General features: G+C 44.8%; 1 protein-coding gene across 7 annotated transcripts in view; it reads right to left on the bottom strand.

Moving 5' to 3' along the window:
- Positions 1-24,623, bottom strand: part of sav1 (salvador family WW domain containing protein 1) — a 51,776-nt gene extending 27,153 nt beyond the window's left edge. For 6 of the 7 annotated variants that reach the window (XR_011593116.1, XR_011593118.1, XM_070879234.1 and 3 more), the window contains exons 1-2: positions 24,378-24,623; positions 9,931-10,374 (exon numbers count right to left, since the gene is read on the bottom strand). Coding sequence is in view for 5 of the 7 variants with exons in the window: in XM_070879234.1 (XP_070735335.1) it covers positions 9,931-10,374; positions 24,378-24,471 (538 nt within the window). In the remaining 2 variants the exon portion in view is untranslated. Of the gene's footprint in view, positions 1-9,930; positions 10,375-24,168; positions 24,311-24,377 lie in introns of those variants that run through there. The other variant, XM_070879236.1, reaches the window with a different exon arrangement.
- Positions 24,624-26,155: the final 1,532 nt, after the last annotated feature.

Raw genomic sequence — 26,155 nt, 5'->3', positions numbered from 1 at the left:
TCTCGTCACCGAGAGCATGCAGAAATCAAGTGCAGGCAGCGGAAAGAGCGTGCGGCAAACCAGTCCCACCCACCCCTTCCCTCAACAACTATTTGTCCCACCTGTGACCGAGACTGTGGTTCTCATATTGTACCGTACAGCCACCTAAGAACTTATGTTAAGAGTGGAAGCAAGTCTTCTTCGATTCCAAGGGACTGCCTATGATGATGATCAAAACGGAGTGATCTTTACATCTGACACATTCAATTCTAAGGTCTGTTACCAATCAGGAGCTGAAACTTCATCACATTTTCTTCTCCCTCATCCAGGAATGCCAAGGTCAAATATACTTCCCCTACCATCCTCTGGCAAAAAACAACTAACTCAGTCAAAATCAGGGATTGAACTTGAACTTCTTGGTCTGTACAATTTAGCTATCACTGTCCAAATCCAGAGTCTGGGGAGGGGGGGGGGGGGGTTATGATTGAATATATACACATACATAAATGTGCACATATAATAAACTGTAGTTGAGAAGTGTTTATTGAGGGTCACCATGAGCATTACAGATTAGAAAGACTTGGATTTATATATTGCCTTTCACGACCACCGGATGTCTCAAAGCAATTTACAGCCAATGAAGTACTTTTGGAGTGTTGTCACTGTTGTAATGTAGGAAAAGCGGCAGCCAAGTTGCGCACAAGCAAGCTCTCACAAACAGCAATGCGATAATGACCAGATAATCTGTTTTTTTGTTATGTTGATTGAGGGATAAATATTGGCCGGGACATCGGGAATAACTCCCCTGCTCTTCGCAATAGTGCCAGGGGATCTTTTACGTCCACAAGAGAGCAGACAGGGACTCAGTTTAACATCTCATCCAAAAGACGGCCCTGCTGACAGTGCAGCGCTCCCAAATCATCATCATCATTGGCAGTCCCTCGGAATCGAGGAAGACTTGCTTCCACTCCTAAAGTGAGTTCTTTGGTGGCTGAATAGTCCAACACGAGAGCCACAGACCCTGTCACAGGTGGGACAGATATTCTTCGGGGGAAGGGGGAGGGGGGATGGCACGGATTTGACGCACGCTCCTTCCTCTGCCTGCGCCTGCCCTCTTCACGTTGGCAGCGTTGATATTCGAAGAGCTCAACGCCCTCCCGGATGCATTTTCTCCACCTAGGGCGGTCCTCGGCCAGGGTCTCTCAGGTGTCAGTGGCGATGTCGCACTTCACCAGGGAGGCTTTGAGGGTGTCCTTGTAATGTTTCCACTGTCCACCTTTGGCTCATTTGCCATGAAGGAGCTCCGCATAGAGCAATTACTTAGGGAGTCTCGCGTCTGGCATGCGGACTAAGTGGCCTGCCCAGTGAAGCTGATCGAGTGTGTTCGTGCTTCAATGCTGGGGATGTTAGACTGGGCGAGGACACTGATGTTGGTGCGTCTGTCCTCAAAGGAGATTTGTAGGATCTTGTGGAGACATCGTTGGTGATATATCTCCAGCGACTTGATGTGGCTTCTGTACATGATCCTAGCCTCCGATCCATACAGGAGGGCGGGTATTATTACAGCCCTGTAGACCATGAGCTTGGTTGTAGGTTTGAGGGCCTGGTCTTCGAACAGTCTTTGCCTCAGGCGGCCGAAGACTGCACTGGCGCGCTGAAGGCGATGTTGAATCTTCGCATCAATGTCTGCCTTTGTTGATAAGAGGCTCCCGAGGTATGGGAAGTGGTCCACGTTGTCGAGGGCCGCGCCGTGAATCTTGATGACTGGGGAGCAGTGCTGTGCGGCGAGGACAGGCTGGTGGAATACCTTTGTCTTACGGATGTTAAGCGCAAGGCCTATGCTTTCATATGCCTTGGTGAATACATCGACAATATTCTGGAGTACAGCTTCAGAGTGTGCACAGACGCAGGCATCGTCCACATACTGCAGTTCAACGACAGAGGTTTGGGTGATATTGGACCTGGTCTGGAGGCAGCGTAGGTTAAACAGCTTCCCACTGGTTCTGTAGATTAGCTCCACTCCAGCGGGGAGCTTGACGACAGTGAGGTGGAGCATGGCAGCGAGGAAGTTTAAGAGGATTGGAACGATGATGCAGCCCTGTTTGACGTCGGTCAGGCGCGAACCTCCCCTCCGAGCCTCCACCCATCGGCGATGACCAGATGACCCTCCACCGGCGACTGGACCTCTTCCCCTCCTGCGGCAACTGGACCTCTTCCCCTCCTGCGGCAACTGGACCTCTTCCCCTCCTGCGGCGTTCAAACCTGCTCTCCCCCACGAGTCCCACAGGCTTACCTCATGCTCCCAAAGCACTGCACTGGAGTGTCAGCCTAGATTTTTTTTGTATTCAAGTTCCTGGAGTGGGACTTGAAGCCACAACCTTCTGACTCAGAGACAAGTGTGCTACCCACTGAGCCACAGCTGACACTAAAGCGACAGGGTTAAGCCAATATTTAGAGGCTCGATCTCCAAGTGTGCTGAAGTTAGGCTTGATTTCCAGATTTCAAAACAGTAGTTATTCAAAGACATGAATTTTAAAAAAACACATTAGTGCTTCATTACATTTCGAAGACAGCAAGAGTTACATTTTCCATTTCTTTCTAGAACCGCCCCAATTTCAAGACACACCATGAAATGTATCATGGCTGTATAGAATAATGCATCTATTTTAAGATTCTGAATTCCCATTTTTCCCATGCTAACTTATTAAATATACAATTTTTAACAGTCAGCAAACCTAGGATCTATGGCCCATATTGCTATTTTTTGTTGATAAAGGTCAGCATCTTACTTTTAAAATATTCAGGATTTGCCTTCTCCCCAATATCCTTCTCTTTTGTAAACACTGCTACAAAGTATTTAAATATCACCATCAACTTCGGTTTGTTTTCTAATTCACTCTCCTCTTGGGGATTTCACCCCATACTTAACAATTTGTTTTTACTGATATAATTGTAGATCACTTCTCTGTTCTTTTTTTAAAATTTAAGATACTCTCTTACTCCCTTCTTTGTTGCCTTTATCCCTCTCAACCGTTCCTTATTTTCTCGTATTCTTCTATTCTCTAATTATTTATCATTTTAATATACCCTCTTTAATTTCCGTTTGAAGCCACATGTCAGCCAAAGCCTATACATTGTCCAGGTCCTGCTGTAACATGGCCTTATTGGAGGAGTTGCGCATGGAGCTGAACACTGTGAAGGTCATCTCTGGGGCTATCTGATAACTTTCTAATTGGAGAAAGGTCTTGCATAAAGTAACTGATGACAGCTGAGCCAAGGAAGCTGCCCTGTGTCTTGGGGGTGCGATAATTGGCCTCCAACAACCATAACCATCTTCCTTTGTGCCTAGCATGATCCCAGTTACTAGAGGATATCATCCCTCCCCACATTGACCTCAGTTTTGATAAGGCTCCTTGGTGTCGTACTTGGTTGAATTATGTATTGCTAGAGGATTCAGTGTATGCTCCTACTTGTTCTACTGACTACATATAGTTCGTTCATTGCAACCCAGTGCATTTTTAATTTAAGGCAGTACACCCATAACTGCATGAAGGAAATGCTCAACATTAAACGTTCCCAATCATGGCAGTCCTGTAATCAGCCTCAAACCTCCTTCAAGCTTCGTATCATTAGGGGTAAGGTAATGTTCTCCTTATTCAGATAAGCTCTTACATAAGTTCTCAAGTTTCTTTGCAAGACTCCAATCAGTGCAATTGAAAGTGTCATAGTACATTTCTGGTTACATCAGAACCAGCTCAACATATTTCAAAAATGTGCGGCTTATTTAATGTGGTTCAATTTCCCTCTCCCTCTTCTATAAACTGTGAGCATTGCAAACATTTTACTTTTCAGGTTACAAAAATACTCAGCATTTTTTCTCCCCCACATAATTTACTCCTTTAGTAAAATTCAAGTTCTCCTTCCCAGTACTCTGAAAGATGGGATGACAGGATCAAGACAGAAATTTAAATTCACATACTGCTTAAAAAAAAATACACAAGTGTAATTGCGTGAAAGTTTAATAGGGAATTTCTACATCTAAAGCTACAGTCGATCATTTTGAAAATGTTATTTGAAAGATAGCATATGAGGGAGTGCCTTACATCGAACCTGGTGTTAAGTGAGGAACGAATGCTGGCCAGGACATTAGGAGAACTTCTTTCTGTTCAAATCGTATCATAGGACCTTTAATGTGCACCTGAACTACTGGAATAGGCAGAGTGTGTCTCAGTTTAACATATAATCCAAAGTTTAGCACTTCTGAATACAACATTCCTTGAATACTGCACTGGAGTGTCATCCTACATTGAACTCAAACTACCAGGGTTGAACCTTTAACCTTCTGGCTCAGAAGCAAGAATGCTACTGAGAAAAACTGACACGCAGTCTTATTCAGGAACTACATGGATAAGTTTCTCTGGTTCCCCTAGTTATCTACGAACCCTATAAAAACAGATAGCAAGAGTTTCTATAGGTATATAAAAAAGAAAAGAGTGGCTAAAGTAAATGTTGGTCCCTTAGAGGACGAGACCGGAGAATTAGTAATGGGGACCATGGAGATGGCAGAAACTTTGAACAGATATTTTGTATCAAGTCTTTATGGTAGAGGACACTAACAATATCCCAACAGTGGATAGTCAAGGGGCTATGGGGGGAGGAACTTAACACAATCACAATGGAGGTGGTACTCAGTAAGATAATGGGACTAAAGGCAGATAAATCCCCTGGACCTGATGGTTTGTATCCTCGGGTCTTAAGAGAAGTAGTGGCAGGGATTGTGGATGCATTGGTTGTAAGTTACCAAAACTCGCTGGATTCTGGGGAGGTCCCGGCAGATTGGAAAACTGCAAATGTAATGCCCCTATTTAAAAAAAGGAGGCAGACAAAAAGCAGGAAACTACAGCCCAGTTAGCCTAACATCTGTGATTGGGAAAATGTTGGAGTCCATTACTAAAGCAGTAGCAGGACATTTGGAAAAGTATAATTCAGTCAGGCAGAGTCAGCATGGATTTATGAAGGGGAAGTCATGTTTGACAAATTTGTTGGAATTCTTTGAGGACATAACAGACAGGGTGGATAAAGGGGAACCAGTGGATATCGTGTATTTGGACTTCCAGAAGGCATTTGACAAGGTGCCACATAAAAGGTTACTGCACAAGATAAAAGTTCATGGGGTTGGGGGTAATATATTATAGCATGGATAGAGGATTGGCTAACTAACAGAAAACAGAGAGTCGGGATAAATGGCTCATTTTCGGGTTGGCAATCAGTAACTAGTGGGGTGCCGCAGGAATCAGTAATGGGACCCCAACTATTTACAATCTATATTAACAACTTGGAAGAAAGGACCGAGTGTAACGTAGCCAAGTTCGCTGAAGATACAAAAATGGGAGGAAAAGCAATGTGTGAGGACACAAAAAATCTGCGAGGACACAAAAAATCTGCAAAAGGACATAGACAGGCTAAGTGAGTGGGCAAAAATTTGGCAGATGGAGTATATTGTTGGAAAGTGAGATGTCATGCACGTTGGCAGAAAAAAATCAAAAGGCAAGTTATTATTTAAATGGACAAAAATTGCAAAGTGCTGTAGTACAGCAGGACTTGGGGGTACTTGTGCATGAAACACAAAAGCTTAGTATGCAGGTACAGCAAGTGATCAGGAAGGCCAATGGAATCTTGGCCTTTATTGCAAAGGGAATGGAGTATAAAAGCAGGGAAGCCTTGCTAGTTATACAGGGTATGGGTGAGGCCACACCTGGAATGCTGCGTACAGTTTTGGTTTCCATATTTACGAAAGAATATACTTGCTTTGGAGGCAGTTCAGAGAAGGTTCACTAGATTGATTCCGGTGATGAGGGGGTTTGACATGAGGTTGAGTAGGCTGGGCCTCTACTCATTGGAATTCAGAAGAATGAGAGGTGATCTTATTGAAACGTATAAGATTATGAGGGGGCTTGACAAGGTGGATGCAGAGAAGATGTTGCCACTGATAGGGGAGACTAGAACTAGGGGGTATAATCTTAGAATAAGGGGTCGCCCATTTAAAACGGAGATGAGGAGGAATTTCTTCTCTGAGGGTTGTAAATCTGTGGAATTCACTGCCTCAGAGAGCTGTGGAAGCTGGGACATTGAATACATTTAAGACAGAGATCAATAGTTTCTTAACTGATAAGGGATGAAGGGGTTATGGGGAGTAGGCAGGGAAGTGGACCTGAGTCTATGATCAGATCAGCCATGATCGTATTAAATGGCAGAGCAGGCTCGAGGGGCTGAATGGCCTACCCCTGCTCCTATTTCTTATGTTCTTATGTTCAACCATCTCCAGAGTGTAACAGAGCAGACATAACAGAAACTGGTCAATTGCAATTGTACAGATTTGGATTGATTTACAGGGAAAAAGGCCAAAGAGGATTCATTAGACAAATCTGGCTAGCAAGTGCAAGCTTCAAGTGTAGAGGCCACTGAATGAGACAGACAAAATATTGTGTGCGCATAATAGCAAGTGCAATTGTGTGGAGATTAATAGGGAATTGTTACATCTAAAGCTACAGTAGATTATGAAAAAAAGTTATTTGAAATGCATCCCAGGCTGTTGAGCGAAGTAAGAGAGGAAATAGCAGAGGCCTTGACCATCATTTTCCAGTCCTCTTTGGATTTGGGCATGGTGCCAGAGGACTGCTAATGTAGTACCCTTGTTTAAGAAGGAAGAAAGGGATAGGCCAAGTAATTACAGGCCTGTCAGCCTAATCTCAGTGGTAGGAAAATTATTGGAAAAAATCCTGAAAGACAGGATAAATCTACATTTGGAAAAGCAAGGATAAATTAAGGACAGTCAGCACGGATTTGTTAAGGGAAGCTCATGTTTGACTAACCTGATTGAATTTTTGGAGGAGGTAACCAGGAGGGTCGATGAGAGTAGTGCATATGATGTAGTGTATATGGACTTTAGCAAAGCTTTTGATAAGGTCCCACATGGTAGATGAAGGTTAAAGCCCATGGGATCCAGGGCAAAGTGGCAAGTTGGATCCAAAATTGGCTTAGAGGTAGAAAGCAAAGGGTAATGGTTGATGGATGTTTGTGCGACTGGAACGATGTTTACAGTGGGGTTCCACAGGGCTCAGTACTGGGTCCCTTGCTTTTTGTGGTATACATCAATGATCTAGATTTGAATTTAGGGAGTATGATTAAGAAGTTTGCAGATGACACCAAAATTGACTGTGTGGTTGATAATGAAGAGGAAAGTCATGGACTGCAGGAGGATATCAATCTACTGGTCAGGTGGGCAGAGCAGTGGCAAATGGAATTTAATTCAGAGAAGTGTGAGATAATGCACTTTGGGAGGGCTAATGAAAGGGTATACACATTAAACGGTAGGCCACTTAGAAGTGTAGATGAACAAAGGGACCTTGGAGTGCTTGTCCACAGATCTCTGAAAGTAGAGGGCCAGGTGGATAAGGTGGTGAAGAAGACATACGGAATGCTTGCCTTTATTGGCCGAGGCATAGAATATAAGAGCAAGGGAGGTTATGCTTAAATTGTACAATATGCTGGTTCGGCCACAGCTGGAGTACTGCGTGCAGTTCTGGTCGCCGTATTATAGGAAGGACATGATTGCACCAGAGAGGGTGCAGAGGAGATTTACTAGGATGCTGCCTGGAATGGAGAATCTTAGCTATGAGGACAGAATGGAAAGGCTGAATTTGTTCTCATTGGAACAGAGGAGGCTGAGAGGAGACCTCAGGTGTAAAAAAGTTTGAGGGGCCTGGATATAGTGGATCGCAAGGGCCTATTTCCCTAGGTGAAGGGGTCAATTACGAGGGGGCATAGTTTTAAGGTGGTTAATGGAAGGTTCAGAGGAGATTTGAGGGGAGGCTTCTTCACAGAGGGTTGTGGGGGTCTGGAACTCACTGCCTGGAATGGTGGTGGATGCAGAAACCCTCACCACATTTAAAATGTGCTTGAATGGGCACTTGAAATGCCGTAACCTAGAGCTGGTAAGTGGCATTAGACTGGATAACCTCTTGTTGGCTGGTGCAGATACGATGGCAAGTACTGCAGTGAATCGAATACGGCCAGGGTGATCTCCTGGACTAGTTTCGATCGCCTGGATGGGTCAGAGAGGAATTTTCCCAGATTTTTTTCCCCAATTGGCCTAGGTTTTTAATCTGGTTTTTGCCTCTCCCAGGAGATCACATGGCTCAGGTTGGGGTGGAGTGTAAAATGTTTTGCTGCAAGGGGTGTCGCAGTTGTGTGGGCCGGACTGGTTGGGCTGGGTGCTCTTTACCTTTCCGCCATTGTTCATAGGTTTATATGTAACCTTCAAGGCTGCTGACCGAGGGCCGTGTGGCTCTTTGTCGGCCGGCGCGGACACGATGGGCCGAAATGGCTTCCTTCTGCGCTATAGATTTCTATGTTTCTATGAAAGATAGATGAGGGAGTGTCTTACATCGGACCTGGTGTTGCGAGCTCCTGCATCTCTGACCAATTATGCTCGGTCAAGTCTTCACCTTCAAGAAAAACTTTAATTGGCAGGTCTACAACAAGTACATCATAGTGAAGCAACCAAATGCTGATTTTCCCTTAAGTGTCAATACACAATTCCAGACAGCCCTGTAACATTTAATCCGAGCTTGTATTATTGGATTTCAGAATTTAGAAAAAGGAGGGATACCAAATATGTAAAATGTGGGTGTTACAGAAGCCATAAATATAACTGGTGTTATACAACTACAGGAACAGTGGCATAGTGGTTATGTTACTGGACTAGTAATCCAGAGGCCTGGATCTAGAGACACAAGTTCAAATCCCACCATGGCAGCTGTGGAATTTAAATTCAGTTAAATAAATCTGAACTAAAAAGCTAGTATCAGCAAACATAAATTCCCATCTGTTTCACTAATGTCCTTTCGGGAAGGAAATCTACCACCTTTATCCAGGCTTATATGTGACTGCAGACCCACAGCAATGTGATTGACTCTTAACTGCCTTCTGAAATTGTCTTGCAAGCCACTCAGTTGCATCAAACCGTTAGAAAGAACCTTCGCCGTATTGACTGCAGCGGTTCAAGGCAGCGCCCACCACCTTCTCGAGGGCAATTTTTTTTAGGGATGGGCAATAAATGCTGACCATACGATGCTCACGTCCTGAACAAATATATATATATAAAAAAAAGATATGGATAACAAAGCTCAGGCCCTTTTTTGAGGTACTACACTCTTAGCCAGCCTGTGTTATACTTCATCTGGGAAATTTTGATATTGGTTTGTAAAAAGAGGTAAAAAAATGTTCCATTACACACTGATGAGCAAAATAGTTGAACCATTCCACAAAAGGGCTAAAATTCATACTTGCTCATTTTAATTATAGTACTATACTTCAAAATGAGACAGACAGTGCAGAAATGTTGAAAGCTGAACCATCAATCTAAGCCAATAACCCTAAAGCTAATTTAATCAAAAGTCTGATTATCAAAATTTGCGACCTTGAACTACTTCAAACAGGACAAGTCCTCTAATACATGTCCCTAAAGCTACAATGACGCAGTACAAATTACTGGAACGATGCTCTGAAACTACTGAAATCAGTACGGCGCCAGCCAAAGAGAGGGGGGAAGTTTCCAAAAAAAAGATACTGACTGCAGTAATATGAATACAAATGAATTTCATATATGAAATCCCCTAGGTCTGTGGTGAAATAACGATTGGCAGCCAACACATTTCCATCACATTCATAATAGAAAACCCTTAAGCTATCTTTCAAACAATATCACAGGAAGCAAAAAATTAATATTTTGGTAAACGTAATGAGTGGTGCTCAGTACATTAGCACTTAAACATGTAAAATAATATAAAGTAGCAAAATAACAGACAGTAAATTAAATTCTCCATTTTTTTTTTGGGGGGGGAACCTATACCTGGCAACCAGTTGAGCGCTCATGAACAGAAAGCTTACCTACTGGAAGTCTGCCTTGCCCCTGTGGTAACCGTGGAAAAGGATCAGGACTGTGATCATAATATCTATAATCATCCCGGAAACGCTCAGCTAACTGCCGCCGTCTTTGTCCATCTTCATAATATGGTTCGGGATAATAATAACGGGCAGCAGGCTGGCCAGCATCACCATTCTCAGAGTTAATTTCAGCTAGAAAGGATTGTGAGGAGACACCGTATTCTCGAGGGACTTCAGAAAGGCTACGTGGGACGTAGGAAGGTCCTGAAGGTCTGCTGCTTTCACGTCTAATGATTTCACGTGCTGGCCTTGGGACAGGACCTCGCAGGAAGCTTTGGTTTCGGGAAACCACATCAACTGAGGGGTAAACAGAAGTTCCTGTCTCGACTAAAACATCGGTCCGCCTTGGAATGGTTGGCCCATGGCGAATAAATGAAGGCATTAAATCTGTAATTGAAAGACAGACGAGCATTACATGCTGGTTTATAGTTTTTGAATACAATAATACAAAAGATTTCCAGTGTAACTAACTCAGCTGCTTACATGGAGTTTAAAATGGACTATTACTGTCAAGGGCATATTGAACTCTGTCCAGTTATTTTTTCAGAACCGGAAATCAAAATGCTCCCATCAAAATTATGCAAGGCAAAACAAAGAATTTACCTCCAAGTTCATCTCTAGTAATTTCCCCAAATGTCGAAACAATATTTCCCAGTGACCCATATTTACATCTTTAATACCAAATGGTAACACACATTTACTTCACAAAGAAGAATTTTTTTCGATCAAAATATGATATCCACTAATTTATAGGAAAGATGCCATATGCAGCAATGAAGTGATAAATATATCCACAAGATATATTCCCCCATCGTCCAATGGATAACAGCACAGTATGGTGTAGCACTAAACTGGGAATGTCTAAACCACAGCCTGGGCACCCTGGTAATCCAGTGCATTAAACTCCTTTCTTCATTGTTTAGTCTGGTTTAAATTTTGTGGGCCTGGAGGTTTGAAAGGTCTGTTTTTAGTGCTGCTGCCCCATTGATGAGTTGCAAATCAAGAACTTTTGGTACCAGTTGCTTGAAACACACAAAAGTGCTAAATGAAACTTCATGTGATCCATGAGACTACAACCATCCAAGCTGTTCACAAATACAAGGCTGTGCCACTTAAACTTACACATCAGTAAGCCCAGGTTTGAGATAGCTGATCTCAATTAAGAGTAGCAGTTAAGATACAATAGACTTCAACATTCCTAGGCTGCATAGGACAAAGTTAGCTGGCAATTCCTTTTGGAAAGCAGGTGTGTGAGACATCAGGCAAGGATAGTGGGAATATAGATTCAGCTATAACGCTATCTGCAGACAAATTAGTCTAACAAAACAAATTTAATTTGTAGATGTAGAATGCATATTTGGGCAGATACTTGAAGGCTACCACGGCCTACAAAACTACTTGCAGCAAGAAACAGTCCCTTTAAGGAAGGGAATAAGAAAGTTGACAGTAAAATCTGTAAGACTGCTTAGATTTCAAGCGACAAAGGATCAACCTCCCGAGTTGAGAAATGATTACATCTCATTATAAATGTTTGACAGATGGGGAAATTCTAAAAATCAAAGCTTCCAGGCCATTTGACAAAAACATTTCATCTTTATTAAATAGTATTTGGGTTAAATTTTCACAATTACTTTAAAATTTATGTTAGCTGCTTCAAAACCAATGTAGAGATCAACACAAAATTCACACACACCATGATAAGACTACTGTCCAACGTACATCTATGTATTATAATCCATGGGCAGATTTACAATTAGAAGGATCAGGAGTCATCAAATCCCACCATAGCCTTAGCCTACAGAAGTTGCAAACTTCAACAGATTCTTAGGATTACATATTTCTTTTGTTCTGTTTTTGTTTGTTGAATTATATTTAAATGTTAGCCTTTTAAAAAAAATTTAATTCTCAAAACTGTTCACATATTTTATGAAGTCACTAGAGTTATTGCTTCCATGGTGCTTATGAAGGAGTTGGTGCATCCAAACTTCTTGGCATAACTGTTTGTGTCAGAATAATACAGATCAAAGGATTGAGGTTGACTTACGTGGTCCTGGCTTCTTGGGTCGGGCAGGGAAATCGAATGAGAGGAACCCCTTATGGTTAGTAACTGGGTCACCATGCTGGGGAGGAGCCATTTGTGCTGAGTGAACCTCCAAGAATTGGCTCCAAATGGCTTAGTACATCTCCCACGCACAGCCCAAAGCAGGTCACCCTTGCAATTAGTACCTGGATATTGCAATGGAGAGGGTCCAGTTCTCCATTAGATAGGCCCAGCAGAAACCAAGCTGGAATTGCAAAACTGGTCATGGTTCTTCAAGTCTCCAGGAACTGCCAATGCAGATCCACAGGGTGCAGTACGTGTTGTACATGATCATGAATTGGCCTTTGTGCAGTTTGCCACAGGAGTTAGTGTTGAGCATCTGTCTTCATACCACTTAACATTCTTAAAATCTGAACATCCTTCATGTTTTCTGTTCTGGTTTTAGTCATGGAAGGAAGCGGGTGCACAGGATGGTGACTGTTTATTACGTTAACTGCGATACAGAAATTCAAGTTGTGACTCCAGAAGACTGGGGGAAGTGGAGGAAGAGTTAGGGGATAGGATGAAGAGTTAGGGGATAAGGGGAAGAGCTCATGCTGAAATCTGCAAGTATTACAAGGTTCTGAAGTTAGCAGCATTGGTCATTGTAGGGAGGTGAAATTTGTCTTCTAACTAGTAGAAAGGTATAACCTGGTTCCCTTTCATTATGCCAGACTTTGAATCCACCTGAGGCAAGTCCTCCTGGGAGTTCTCCATTGTGCCAAATTGGACAGGAGGTCGATGGACCAAGTCGGATCTTCAGAAAGGCACAGACATCCTGTCCCTGCCACACCATTCAACCCTATGACTCAAATGTGTACATTGCCCACACTATGACTGGCAAGTAGAGGCAGAGCCTTCAGCCACCTCAGCTATTTTCTCTATAAATACCTCCTCTAATCCTTGTCTCTCTTCACTCCTTCAAAAGCCTTCTCTCTCCTTCAAAAACCTTAAGACGCAACTTTTAATAAACTTGTAATCAATATTCTACCATGGCTCGGCATCCATTCCTTTTCATTCTACGCAGAATAGCGAAGTCACAAAAAGCTCCCAAACCAAACAACTGGCACCACTAATTCTAAACTCTCTCTTGTATTGAACACCACAAATACACTTTAAATCGACACAAGAAAAACACCTAGGGGTTCATTAGACTACGATGAATACAAGGAGGCTGCTTGGTAATGAACAGCAGTGACTGTGTGACATGGTAGATCCAAAAATTATTTTCACTTTGATCTATGAATGTGCAGTTTACAAAGGATTAGTTTCAGAAAGACATAAGTAATTTGCAAACAGTAATTTAGAAATGAGTCTACTGCAGAAATCTAGCTTGAGACTACAAAACATTTTACAACCCTAAAAACATAAAAACCATTCCTTTTGGACACTTAGGGCCCAAGTTTCGGGCCACGCCTAGAACGGCGCAGCCCCAACCTGGACGCCCATTTTTCGCGCCACAAAGTGCGCCTAAAAAAAACTTAGATTCTCCGGCTCCCTGCTGGTCCTCTGGATCCAGGCGCGGCGCAGCACGAGCTGTAGGGACCTCTGCATCAGTGCTACAGTGGGCGCGCATGTGCAGTAGCTCCAGGCGCCCAAAACTGTGTGGGAGGGGCCCGAAGCACGCAGCCCCTAGCCCTGGCCGAATGGCCTCACTGGGGCTGCGTGCATAAGGCTGCCTCCCACGCCAAGTACCTGCTTCCTCCCGACCCGACTCCCGCTCCGCTCCTCCCCCCCCACCCCCCCTGGACCAGACCCAACCCTGACCAGACTCCTGCTTCCCCCCCGCCCCCGGAGCGGACTGGACCCGCGCTCTTCCCGACCCGACCCGCGCTCCCGACCCGACCCAACCTAACGCCACCTACCTGTAAATTTGGTGCTGGGGACGGGCCCTGCCCGAAGTCTTGGGCCCGGCCAGTTCAGCCTCCCCACCGCCCCCCCTTCTCCTTCTCCTCTCTCTTCCCCCCACCCCCCCCTCTCCTCCTCCTCCTCCCCCTTTATCCTTCTCCTCCCCCCTTTCCCCTTCTCCTCCTCCCCCCCCCTTTCCCCTTCTCCTCCTCCTCCCCTTTCCCTTTCTCCTCCTCCTCCCCCCCTTCTCCTCCTCCTCCTCCCCCCCTTCTCCTCCTCCTCCCCCCCTTTCCCCTTCTCCTCCTCCTCCTCCTCCCCCCCCTTTCCCCTTCTCCTCCTCCTCCCCCCCTTTCCCCTTCTCCTCCCCCCCTTCCCCTTCTCCTCCCCCCCTTTCCCCTCCCCCCTTTCCCCTTCTCCTCCTCCCCCCGTTTCCCCTCCTCCTCCTCCTCCAACCCCTTTCCCCTTCTCCTCCTCCAACCCTTTTCCCCTTCTCCTCCTCCTCCAACCCCTTTCCCCTTCTCCTCCTCCTCCAACCCCTTCCCCTCCTCCCCCCCCCCCTCTCACCCCCCTACCCCCTTCTTCTCCTCCTCCTCCCCACCCCCCCTCTCCCTCTACGTCCCCTCCTCCCCCTCCCCTCACTGTCACAAACACAGACACTGACAGACAGAGTGTGAGAGACACACAGACTGACAGAGAGACTGACAGAGAGACACTGCGGGTGGGGGGGGGGGGTTATCCCAGCACGCTGTTGGAGGGCTCCCGGTGCTGCAGTCGGTAAGTAGAAAAATTTTTATTTATTGATTTTTTAAAAAATTATTTCTTATTAATTTTTTTTGATTGATTTATTGGTTGATTTATTGATGTTTTTATCATTTATTATTGATGAAGGCTCTTTATTTGTAAAACTGAAGTGTTTAATTTTTGTAAACTTCCTTTTAAACCCTCCCCCCCCCCATTCCCTACGCCTGATTTTCTAAAGTGTCGACAAGGTTTTTTTGAGCGTACAAAAATCTTCACTTACTCCATTCTAAGTTAGTTTGGAGTAAGTTTTCATTGCCGAAACTTTGAAAACAGGCGTAAGTGGCCGGACACACCCACTTTTGAAAAAAAAATTCTGTTCCAAAGTGAAACTGTTCTAACTGACTAGAACTGGAGCAAACTAAATGCCGAGAATTTGAATTTCTAAGATACTCCGTTCTACATCAGTTGCTCCAAAGATTCAGGAGCAACTGAGGCCGAAACTTGGGCCCGTAAGATCTAAAAGTTTCAGCACACACTAATGAGTAGCACTTTGTTCTAAATAGAGTCACAAACCATATGGAGCTTCATAATAAACGGGTAACATCAAACAGCACAGATATAAAAATAAACAGCAACTGTAGCTGCAAACACAACTTCCAATCTAGAATCATATAATTTGCCGGTTTTACACAAAAACATGTTCCAGCCCCAATCAGCAACTCACATTCCACATGGAGAACTATTAGAGCTGCAAGTAACTACTTTATAATACAGAAATAATTTCACCTTATCTAATGGACCCTTTTCTGCACTATATTTAATATTGTACATACAATATCAACAATATACAAGCTAGAAATTTGTGAACAAATGGATCCATGAAATCACCATTGTTCTGTTTGGGGGAGGGGGCACCAATAAAAGCAAGGACGATAGTTAATGCTGCCTTTAGTAACTATTTGGGACTGATGAGGTTTCTTTTGAGCATTTTAACCCTTTAAGTTGATATATAATTAGCCTACAAGTAATGAGAGTATTACAAAAAAATTAAAAAATGAATGTTATCTAAAGATACCAATTTAAAAAGTTTGACAAATGCTCTTGTTTATACCATCTAAACAACTAATTATAGAATCAAGTGCAACTTCTGGAACAAATTTAGTGTAGTCTCAGATTCCTGAGACACATTTGACAAAAAGAAAGAGAATTCTGAGCTAAAGCAGGCTATCCCTTCCCATAAAATTTTGGTTCCAACTTGCCACTTTGCCCTGGATCCCATGGGCTTTTACTTTCGTGACCAGTCTGCCATGTGGGACCTTATCAAAAACTTTGCTAAAATCCATATACACTAAAAATACACAAATTCTGCAGTTAGCATGGATTTATTAAGGGAAGGTCGTGTCTGACGAACTTGATTGAATTGTATGAATGAGAAACCCCCCCAGAAACACCCAAAACACAATAAAAAATAGAAAATAAACTACATATTTAACATTCATTTAAATTAAAATTGTTATAAATAAAAAAGTTGGGAAAATATTTAAGTTTTTTTAATTAAGCCTTAAAATAAACTTGCCGTAGTGGGGAGGGTTTTTAAACAATAAAATGTGTTTTTATAACTTTATTTTAAAATGTTTGTGTATTTTTAAACACTTGGCGCCTGTAAAAGTAGGCTATACGCCTGCTTTTTTAGGTGCAAGATTTTAAAGGACATTTTGCAGGGCAAGATATTCGTAAATATCGGAAATCGTGCCCTGTGTGTCCTCGTTCCCGGGATCGGTCAAGCCAGAAACTTGACAGATCGGAAAAGCCAGTTTTCAGCACAAGCGCATTGAAAACCGGCTTTTCCGATGCCTTCCCGGGTCCACAGAAACTTCGTACGGACCCGGGACATCGGAATTTCAGGGCAAGTTCAGGAATATATATTTTATCATCTTTCCATGCTTAAGTTAATTATAAATCATTGTTACCAAACATTTATTATTTTCAAAACACAAAGACAGAAGTGTTGAGGACTTGGGTGGGTAGGGCTAGGAAGCTTTGGCTTAGTACGCAAGGAGAAGGGAGAATCAGCAGAGGTAGCTGAACAGATGGTCTCAATCTTAGTAACAAAAGTAGTCAATGAAATCTCACACTTGTTGGAGGCAAGAGTGGAGGGGGGTTCAAGGAGACAGTTGGTAGCAGACAAAAGAAATTCGGAGTTATCTTTGCTCTCCAAGATGATCCTGGAGTAGTGGGCGGGATGGGAGAGAGAGTAAAAGGTTTGGTGGAGACAAGGCCATCAAAAAGGGTGGATGTGAGGGATTGGTTGTGCAGAGCAGAGCGATGGCTTAAGTATTGTGGCAAAGGGAAGATAAAATGCTACATAAAATGATGTAGTTCACTTGGCAAATGCTCCAGTTAATAACCAAATGCTCAGTAATACATTCAAAATAGACATGTAATGTTTGGAAATCTAAGGTACCTGTTTCCAACAAATGAATATACAAGTATAGGATGTTAGTAATATTACAAATAAACCTACTTCTACATTTCCATTGGCTGGACATTTGCTCACAAATACAAGAACCAAGCCATTGCTTAAATCAAAGATTTCTACTAAATTGCTGGTAGTACACATTTCAACAACAACTTATATTTATATAGCACCTTTAAGGTAGTGAAACGTCCCAAGGCGCTTCACAGGAGTATTAAGAGTTAAAAATTTGACACCGAGCCACATAAGCAGAAATTAGCACAAGTGACCAAAAACTTGGTCAAAGAGGTATGTTTTAAGGAGCGTCTTGAAGGAGGAAAGATGGTAGATTTAGGCAAGGAGTTCCAGAGCTTGGGGCCTAGGCAACAGAAGGCACGGCCACCAGCGAATGAGCGATTATAATCAGGGATGCTCAAGAGGGCAGAATTAGAGGAGTGCAGAGGAGGGGGGTTGTGGGGCTGAAGTGGATTACAGAGATAGGGAGGGGCGAGGCCATGGAGGGATTTGAAAATAAAAATGAGTATTTTGAAATCGAGGTGTTGCTTAACCGGAAGCCAATGTAGGTCAGCGAGCACAGGGGTGATGGGTGAGCGGGACTTGGTGCAAGTTAGGACATGGGTAGCCGAGTTTTGGATCACCTCTAGTTTACGCAGGGCGAGGCCAGGAGTACGTTGGAATAGTCAAGTCTAGAGGTAACAAATGCATAGATGAGGGCTTCAGCAGCGGGTGAGCTGAGGCAAGGGTGGAGACGGGCGATGTTACGCAGGTAGAAATAGGCGGTCTTAGTTATGCTGCGGATATGTGGTCGAGAGCTAATTTCTGAGTCAAATATGACACCAAGGTTGCTAACAGTGTGGTTCAGCCTCAGACAGAAGTTGGGGAGAGGGATCGTGTCAGTGGCTAGGGAACTGAGTTTGTGGCAGGGACCGAAAACAGTGGGTTTGGTCTTCCCAATATTCAATTGGAGAAAATTTCTGCTCATCCAGAACTAGATGTCGGACAAACAGTCTGACAATTTAGAGAAGTGGTAGTGAGATAGAGCTGGATGTCATCAGCCTACATGTGGAAACTGACGCTGTGTTTCCAGATGATCGCCAAGGGGCAACATGTAGATGAGAAATAGAGGGGTGGAGGGGCCAAGGACAGATCCTTGGGGATACCAGAGGTAACAACACAGGAGTTGGAAGAAAAGCCATTGCGGGTGATTCTCTGGCTACGATTAGATAGATAAGAATGGAACCAGGTAAGTGCAGTCCCATCCAGACGGTGGAGAGGCGTTGGAGAAGGATAGAGTGGTCAACTGTGTCAAAGGCTGCAGACAAATTAAGAAGGACGAGGAAGAGGAGGAGGGATAGTTTGCAGTCACAAAGGACTATAATGGTCCTTAGTATTCTGACATTTTATGCATTTACCCTTCTCCCAAGTCGTCTACTCTCTACTCTAGGCACCAAGTCTTGCTCAGGTACAATTCTACAGGCAAAGGCAGCGCTACAAACCTTCACAGGGGAAAATCTGACACTGAGCACGAGTTGGAAGAATTAGGCACAAGATCAAGATGATGGTAAAGCAGCCCAAGACCAAATCTTGCGTAACTTTTCTGTTGGTCAGGCAGGTCCGACACACATGGAATTCTGTCACCTGGGGGGGGTGGGGTGGAATCAGTCTTGAGCGATAGCCAATCGGCAGCCTGTTTTACAAAGCCACCCAGAGCGGTGAAAATTGAAAATTGAAGCCTGAAGAGTGACTTTATAAAAGGTCTTTAAAATTATGAAGGGGGTTTGATAGAGTAGACTTGAGAAGATGTTTCCACTTGTGGTGAGAGCAAAATATAAGACACAGTCACTAATAAATCCAATAGGGAATTCAAGAAAAACTTCTTACCCAGAGAGTGGTTAGAATGTGGAACTCACTACCACGTGGAGTGGTTGAGGCGAATAGCATAGATGGATTTAAGGGGAAGCTATACAAGTACATGAGGGAGAAAGAAATAGAATTATATGCTAATATGACAAGATGAAAAGGTGGGAAGAGGCTCGTGTGGCACATAAACACCAGCACAGACCAGTTGGGCCGAAGGGCCTGTTTCTGTCCTGTAAATTCTATGAACTGCCTCTGTGCTGTCAAATTACTTTCCCAACATCCACTGGGAAAACTGAGTAATCACTCCATTCCCCGCCCCAGCTACTTGCTCAATTTGAACACGACCAGTCTCAAATTTGGCATTTTTTTGACCGTGAAGGATCACTAGATAATAATATGGTATAGAGTACACAAATAGATGTTCTCCACAGTCCCGAGGGTGCTGATTTCACACATCGCCTCTCAACTACTTGAGATCAGCTAATTCAACAGAAAAGAAACGGAACCTACCCCAACTCTTCACGATTCTTCTACCTTTCTATTCTCCTGCTGCAGGCTTGACTCCTTGCTGGATAAACCCACAGCTTCTCTCTGTGTTTCGTTCAGCATTCTTCAAAGGCACAGAAGCAGTAATCGCTGCCTCTTTATGAGCAGCAACCCCAATTGTCTCATCACCCTCTCTCGCCAACGTTTCCACCCAGCACGCCCGCTGGGAACTAATCTTGTCAACCTGTTTTCCATCGTCCTCACTCCTCTCTTCACTGACCCAGCATTCTTCCTGTGGTCTTTCTTCTCAGGTCCTCTCTGAGCTCACCGCTTGTCTGTGAAACATAGAAAATAGATGCAGGAGTGGGCCATTCGGTCCTTCGAGCCTGCACCACCATTCAACAAGATCATGGCTGATCATTCACCTCAGTACCCCTTTCCTGCTTTCTCTCCATACCCCTTGATCCCTTTAACCGTAAGGGTCATATCTAATTCCCTCTTGAATATATCCAATGAACTGGCATCAATGACTCTCTGCGGTAGGGAATTCCACAGGTTAACAACTCTCCGAGTGAAGAAGTTTCTCCTCATCTCAGTCCTAAATGGCTTACCCCTTATCCTTAGACTGTATCCTCTGGTTCTGGACTTCCCCAACATTGGGAACATACTTCCTGCATCTAACCTGTCCAGTCCCGTCAGAATTTTATATGTTTCTATGAGATCCCCTCTCATACTTCTAAAATCCAGTGAATACAGGCCCAATCGATCCAGTCTCTCCTCATATGTCAGTCCTGACATCCCGGGAATCAGTCTGGTGAACCTTCGCTGCACTCCCTCAATAGCAAGAACGTACTTCCTCAGATTAGGAGACCAAAACTGAACACAATATTCCAGATGAGGCCTCACCAAGGCCCTGTACAACTGCAGTAAGACCTCCCTGCTCCTATACTCAAATCCCCTATGAAGGCCAACATACCATTTGCCTTCTTCACCGCCTGTTGTACCTGCATGCCAACTTTCAATGACTGATGTACCATGGCACCCAGGTCTCGTTGCACCTCCCCTTGTCCTAATCTGCCGCCATTCAGATAATATTCTGCCTTCGTGTTTTTGCCACTAAAGTGGATAACCCAACCTTTATCCACATTATACTCCATCTGCCATGCATTTGCCCACTCATCTAACCTGTCCAAGTCACCCTGCAGCCTCTTAGCATCCTCCTCACAGCTCACACCGCCACCCAGCTTAGTGTCATCTGCAAACTTGGAGATATTACACTCAATTCCTTCATCTAAAATCATTAATTTATATTGTAAATAGCTGGGGTCCCAGCACGGAGCCCTGCGGCACCCCACTAGTCACTGCCTGCCATTCTGAAAAGGACCCGTTTATCCCAACTCTCTGCTTCCTGTCTGCCAACCAGTTCTCTATCCATATCAATACATTACCCCCAATACCATGTGCTTTAATTTTGCACACCAATCTCTTGTGTGGGACCTTGTCAAAAGCCTTTTGAAAGTCCAAATACACCACATCCACTGGTTCTCCCTTGTCCATTCTACTAGTTACATCCTCAAACAATTCCAGAAGATTTGTCAAGCATAATTTCTCTTTCATAAATCCATGCTGACTTGGACCAATCCTGTCACTGCTTTCCAAATGCGCTGCTATTTCATCTTTAATAATTGATTCCAACATTTTCCCCACTACTGCTGTCAGGCTAACTGGTCTATAATTACCCGTTTTCTCTCTCCCTCCTTTTTTAAAAAGTGGTGTTACATTAGCAACCCTCCAGTCCATAGGAACTGATCCAGAGTCGATAGACTGTTGGAAAATGATCACCAATGCATCCACTATTTCTCGGGCCACTTCCTTAAGTACTCTGGGATGCAGACTATCAGGCCCCGGGGATTTATCAGCCTTCAATCCCATCAATTTCCCACCTAATAAGGATTTCCTACAATTCTTCCTTCTCACCAGACCCTCGGTCCCCTAGTATTTCCGGAGATTATTTGTGTCTTCCTTCGTGAAGACAGAACCAAAGAATTTGTTCAATTGGTCTGCCATTTCCTTGTTCCCATTATAAATTCACTTGAATCTGACTGCAAGGGACCTACATTTGTCTTCACTAATCTTTTTCTCTTCACATATCTATAGAAGCTTTTGCAGTCAGTTTTTATGTTCCCGGCAAGCTTCCTCTCATACTCTATTTTCCCCCTCCCAATTAAACCCTTTGTCCTCCTCTGCTGAATTCTAAATTTCTCCCAGTCCTCATGTTTGCTGCTTATTCTGGCCAATTTATATGCCTCTTCCTTGGATTTAACACTATCCTTAATTTCCCTTGTTAGCCATAGTTGAGCCACCTTCCCGGTTTTATTTTTACTCCAGACAGGGATGTACAATTGTTGACGTTCATCCATGTGATCGTTAAATGTTTGCCATTGCCTATCCACCGTCAACCCTTCAAGTATCATTTGCCGGTCTATTCTAGCCAATTAACGTCACATACCATCGAAGTTACCTTTCCTTCAGTTCAGGACCCTAGTCTTTGAATTAACTGTGTCACTCTCCATCTTAATAAAGAATTCTACCATATTATGGTCACTCTTCCCCAGGTGAAATCCATCTTCTGCTGTCTCGACCCTATTCCCATTAAATTTCTTCCCACCCAAATTCCCTTACTCTCCCCCTCCCATGCCAGCTGATATTGTATCTAGTTCCATCCTTACTGTCTCCCCTCATTTCCAAATCTGCCATCATCCACCCCCCCTCTCAAAAAAACTGTTATGTATGTAAACCTGTAAACACCATGTCTAACCTCCAGAGAGCTTATCCCCTGGAGTCCCAAGGGATCCCACAATCCCTTGGGAGCACTTGTATATAAGGAGGCCTCACAGGCTGGAGAGGCACTCTAAGATCTGTAATAAAGAACTACGGTCACACCGTACTTTGAGCTTGCAGTATCTAGTCTGCCTCTTTATTCAAGACATAACAAAACCACCCTTGATTTTTCTGTCCTTGCAAACTGCCACCTCACCTCCAGTCTCCTTTCCTTCTCCAAAGTCCCTGTAACATGTAGTCGCCTCCCAAATCTGTGCCGACCTTTCCCGCAACTCCATGTTTGAACCTCTTTAATCAGGATTCTGCTGCTGCCACAGCACTGAAAACAGCCCTAATCAGTCACAAATAACATCTGTTGTGATGGTGATGCACTAATGCCCCTCATCCTTCATGAGGCCCTCGGCAGCCTTGAACACTGTTGATCACACTATCCCTGCTCCAATGCCTCTCCTCCACTGTCCAGCTGAGCGAGACTGCCCTCACTCTTGCCTATCTAGGTCACAGCCAGAGAATCTCCTGCAATAGCTTGTCTTCGCAATCTGCACCATTAGCTCCTGAATCGCCCCCTCCACATCGATCCGCAGCCCCATCCTATTTCTCATCTACATGCTGCTCCTTGCCGACCTCATCCGGTCAGCCTTCACACATATGCCAACGGCAGCCAGCTCTACCTCACCACCACCTCTCGATCACTTCACAGCCTCTGCATTTGATATGCAGTCACAAACTCCATTCCCTCGCCACCGATTCCATCCCCCTCCCTGTCCACTGTCTCAGGATGAACCAGACTGCCAGACTGTTCGCAACAGTGGCATCCTTCCTACCCCATATGCTCACCATCGCAAAGACCATTTACTTCTACCGCTTGACCCCTGCTTCAACTTATATGCTGCTGAAATCTTCATCCATGCTTTTGTTGCTTCCAAACTTGACTGGAGACGTCAGACACAGCCAACATAGTTGGAGATGTCAGCGCGGCGGCTCCAACCTGCGAGGACCATCATCAACAGGTCGGGGCCTTAAAGGAGGAGCAGCGTGGAGCATACCACTTCAAGGTACAGCACGTGCTGGTGCAGGAGAGCTGTGAAGAGGGCAACTGGATTGGATGTCACCAAAATCCAAGTCGCTGAGAGCGCAGGCAGGTACATCAGGAGTGGCGAGGTTGGGGCGGAGGAACAGAGAGAGGTCATGGAGCAACGTGATCGGGGCCCAAGAAAGGTGCGAGTTTGGGGCCCAGGGGCAGCACGGGCCAGCCCACACTGCGATATGTGTGCGCATCAGGTCAGTGCAGCAGAGCTGGTCTCCAGTCGTCTTGGTTAATCCTTGCCACTGAACCAAGGCCTAGCTCTGTCAAGCCAATGTGGTGGCTGGTGTGCAACGGCCACCACACGTTAAAAAAAAAATACACACACAGGCATCTTCCACCCTTCAACATGTAGTTTGGGACCTGGAATATTAGGTCCTTCATTAAAAGACCTGTGAATTCATCCCTTTTTGGCGTGGAAGCAAGTCATCCCTGATACGAGGGACTGCCTAGGATGAGGAGTTGTAAGTTCAGGGACCAACTATCTCCTGCTGAAAATAACTTGCCATATTGCTGCAAGCCTGCAACTATTAAATATTAAAATATAATTTAGTAAAGTATTGCATCCTGAAGGGATCGGTTTTCAACAAAGTACACCAGGTGCACAAAGTGATCACAAATGTTCTCTGTCTTCCCTAAAAACAAGAACTAATGCAATTAATTCAAAAACATACAACTAAACTGGGTTTGTAAAACAGATGCTGGGCTTCAATTGCAACATTAAAGGCCATCACAAGCCCCGCCCGCCAATCCATGTCCACACACCTCTCCTTACTTACTGCCGTCCTCAACTCGCAAGACTCGTTTACAACTTTCCTCCAAAACATCAAACGCTGATTTGTAAAGAACGAAAGGTGAAGTTCAAACGCAACAAAATGTTAGTCGCGGGACGCCCGCCGAGGGGGCTGCTCCTGATGAGGGAACTTCAAACCCAGCCAGCCCCGCACCCCGGCCTTGCCCGACCCCGCACTCACTCCTCAGGAGCGGAGACGTCTCCTTCTTGACGTATTTCCCCTGCACCTCGGGCGGTTTGGACGCTTCGTTTTTACTTTTCTTCCTCGATAACATCGCTTTAAAAAGGCACTCCGCTCCGTCTCCTCTAACATGGCGGCGCCCGCATCCTGCGGTCACCGCTCGCTGCCCAGCCCGAAAGTCGAGTGGTAGCCGCTCCGCCCCGGCCCGGCCGCTCCACACACCAGCCGAGCGCCCCCTCTCGCGGAATGCTGGGAGTGGGGGCCGCCAGCGGACATGCGCGCTGCTCGCCAATGTTTACACGCTGCAGCCAATCAGCGACACGCGCTCCTCTGGCCGCCGTCAGCCCAGCGCAGCGCACCACGCCCGCTCAGCCCCCGCCCCGCCCCGCGTGGCCTGATTGACACACCGCCCCTGACAATACCCCGCGAGAATGATCACGTTGCTGTCTGTGGGAGTTTGCTGTGTGCAAATTGGCTGTCACCTTTCATACATTGCAACAGTTCAAAAAAAGTACCTCTTTGGCTGCAAAGCATTTTGGAACGTCGTGAGACGCTTTATATTTAAATGCCAGTTTTTTTTCTTACCTGCACACGCCTCCGTCGCACACATCTCCCAACTGCTGATCCACATCCCACTATGCATGCACATCTGGAGTCTCCAGAAGATTAATCTCCAAGACATTGCTGCCAACAATCCTGGAGAAAAGTCATCAGTACTTTAAACAAAATGATGTGTATTTAAAAACAAATTCTTTGAACGCTTCTGTTTAATAGTTAGCAATAATGATTTGAGATGGGAAAGCAGGCTGATTGACTGACAGTCAAGAATCATCCAATTGGGTTATGAGTTTTTGCTTTTCAATCAGCATTGGAAGGCGGTGCTCTGTGAGGATCGACATGTAGGGCGAGCAGTGGTAGGAGCGGGCAGTTGGAGGCAGGATATCATGTGCTGAAACTTCCAGGAATATATTCAGCTAGAGTTTGCAACCCTACCTGCCATACACACTGTTTATATGTGGACTTGTAGTTACTCTGTACAGCCATCAGAGGGCTCATCCCCAGGTATTTAAGGAGGCTTCACAGGTTGGAGAGGCACTCTGGAGACCTGCAACAAAAGACTAAGGTTACACTTTACTTTGAGCTCACAGTGTTCAGTCTGACTCTTTCTCCACACACTACAACTGGCGACGAGATACAGATAGTGAACCCAAAGCTCCAGAGAACAGTGGGCATCCTGGAGACATTTTCGGAGGGAGATGATTGGATAACTTTTGTGGAGCAACTCGACCAATACTTCGTGGCCAACGAGCTAGATGGGGAAGAGAGTGCTGCCAAATGAAGGGCGATCCTCCTCACCGTCTGTGGGGCACCAACGTATGGCCGCATGAAGAATCTGCTCACGCCAGTGAAATCCACGGAGAAATCGTACGACGATTTGTGCACACTGCTCCGAGAGCATTTGAACCCAAAGGAAAGCGTTCTGATGACGAGGTACCGGATCTACACCTACAAAAGGTCTGAAGGCCAGGAAGTGACGAGTTATGTCGCCGAGCTAAGAAGCCTTGCAGGACATTGCGAATTTGAAGGACATTTGGAGCATATGCTCAGAAACTTTTTCGTACTTGGCATTGGCCACGAAACCATACTTCGCAAACTTTTGACTGTAGAGACCCCAACCTTGAGTAAGGCCATAGCGATAGCCCAGGCGTTCATTGCCACCAGTGACAATATGAAGCAAATCTCTCAGCACACAAGTGCTGCTACAGGTACTGTGAACA

Source organism: Pristiophorus japonicus, chromosome 4, assembly GCF_044704955.1.
Source record: "Pristiophorus japonicus isolate sPriJap1 chromosome 4, sPriJap1.hap1, whole genome shotgun sequence".
In the NCBI taxonomy this organism is placed as follows: Eukaryota; Metazoa; Chordata; class Chondrichthyes; family Pristiophoridae; genus Pristiophorus; species Pristiophorus japonicus.
Note: the sequence above shows the minus strand (reverse complement) of the source record. Positions and strands in the feature narration are given on the sequence as shown.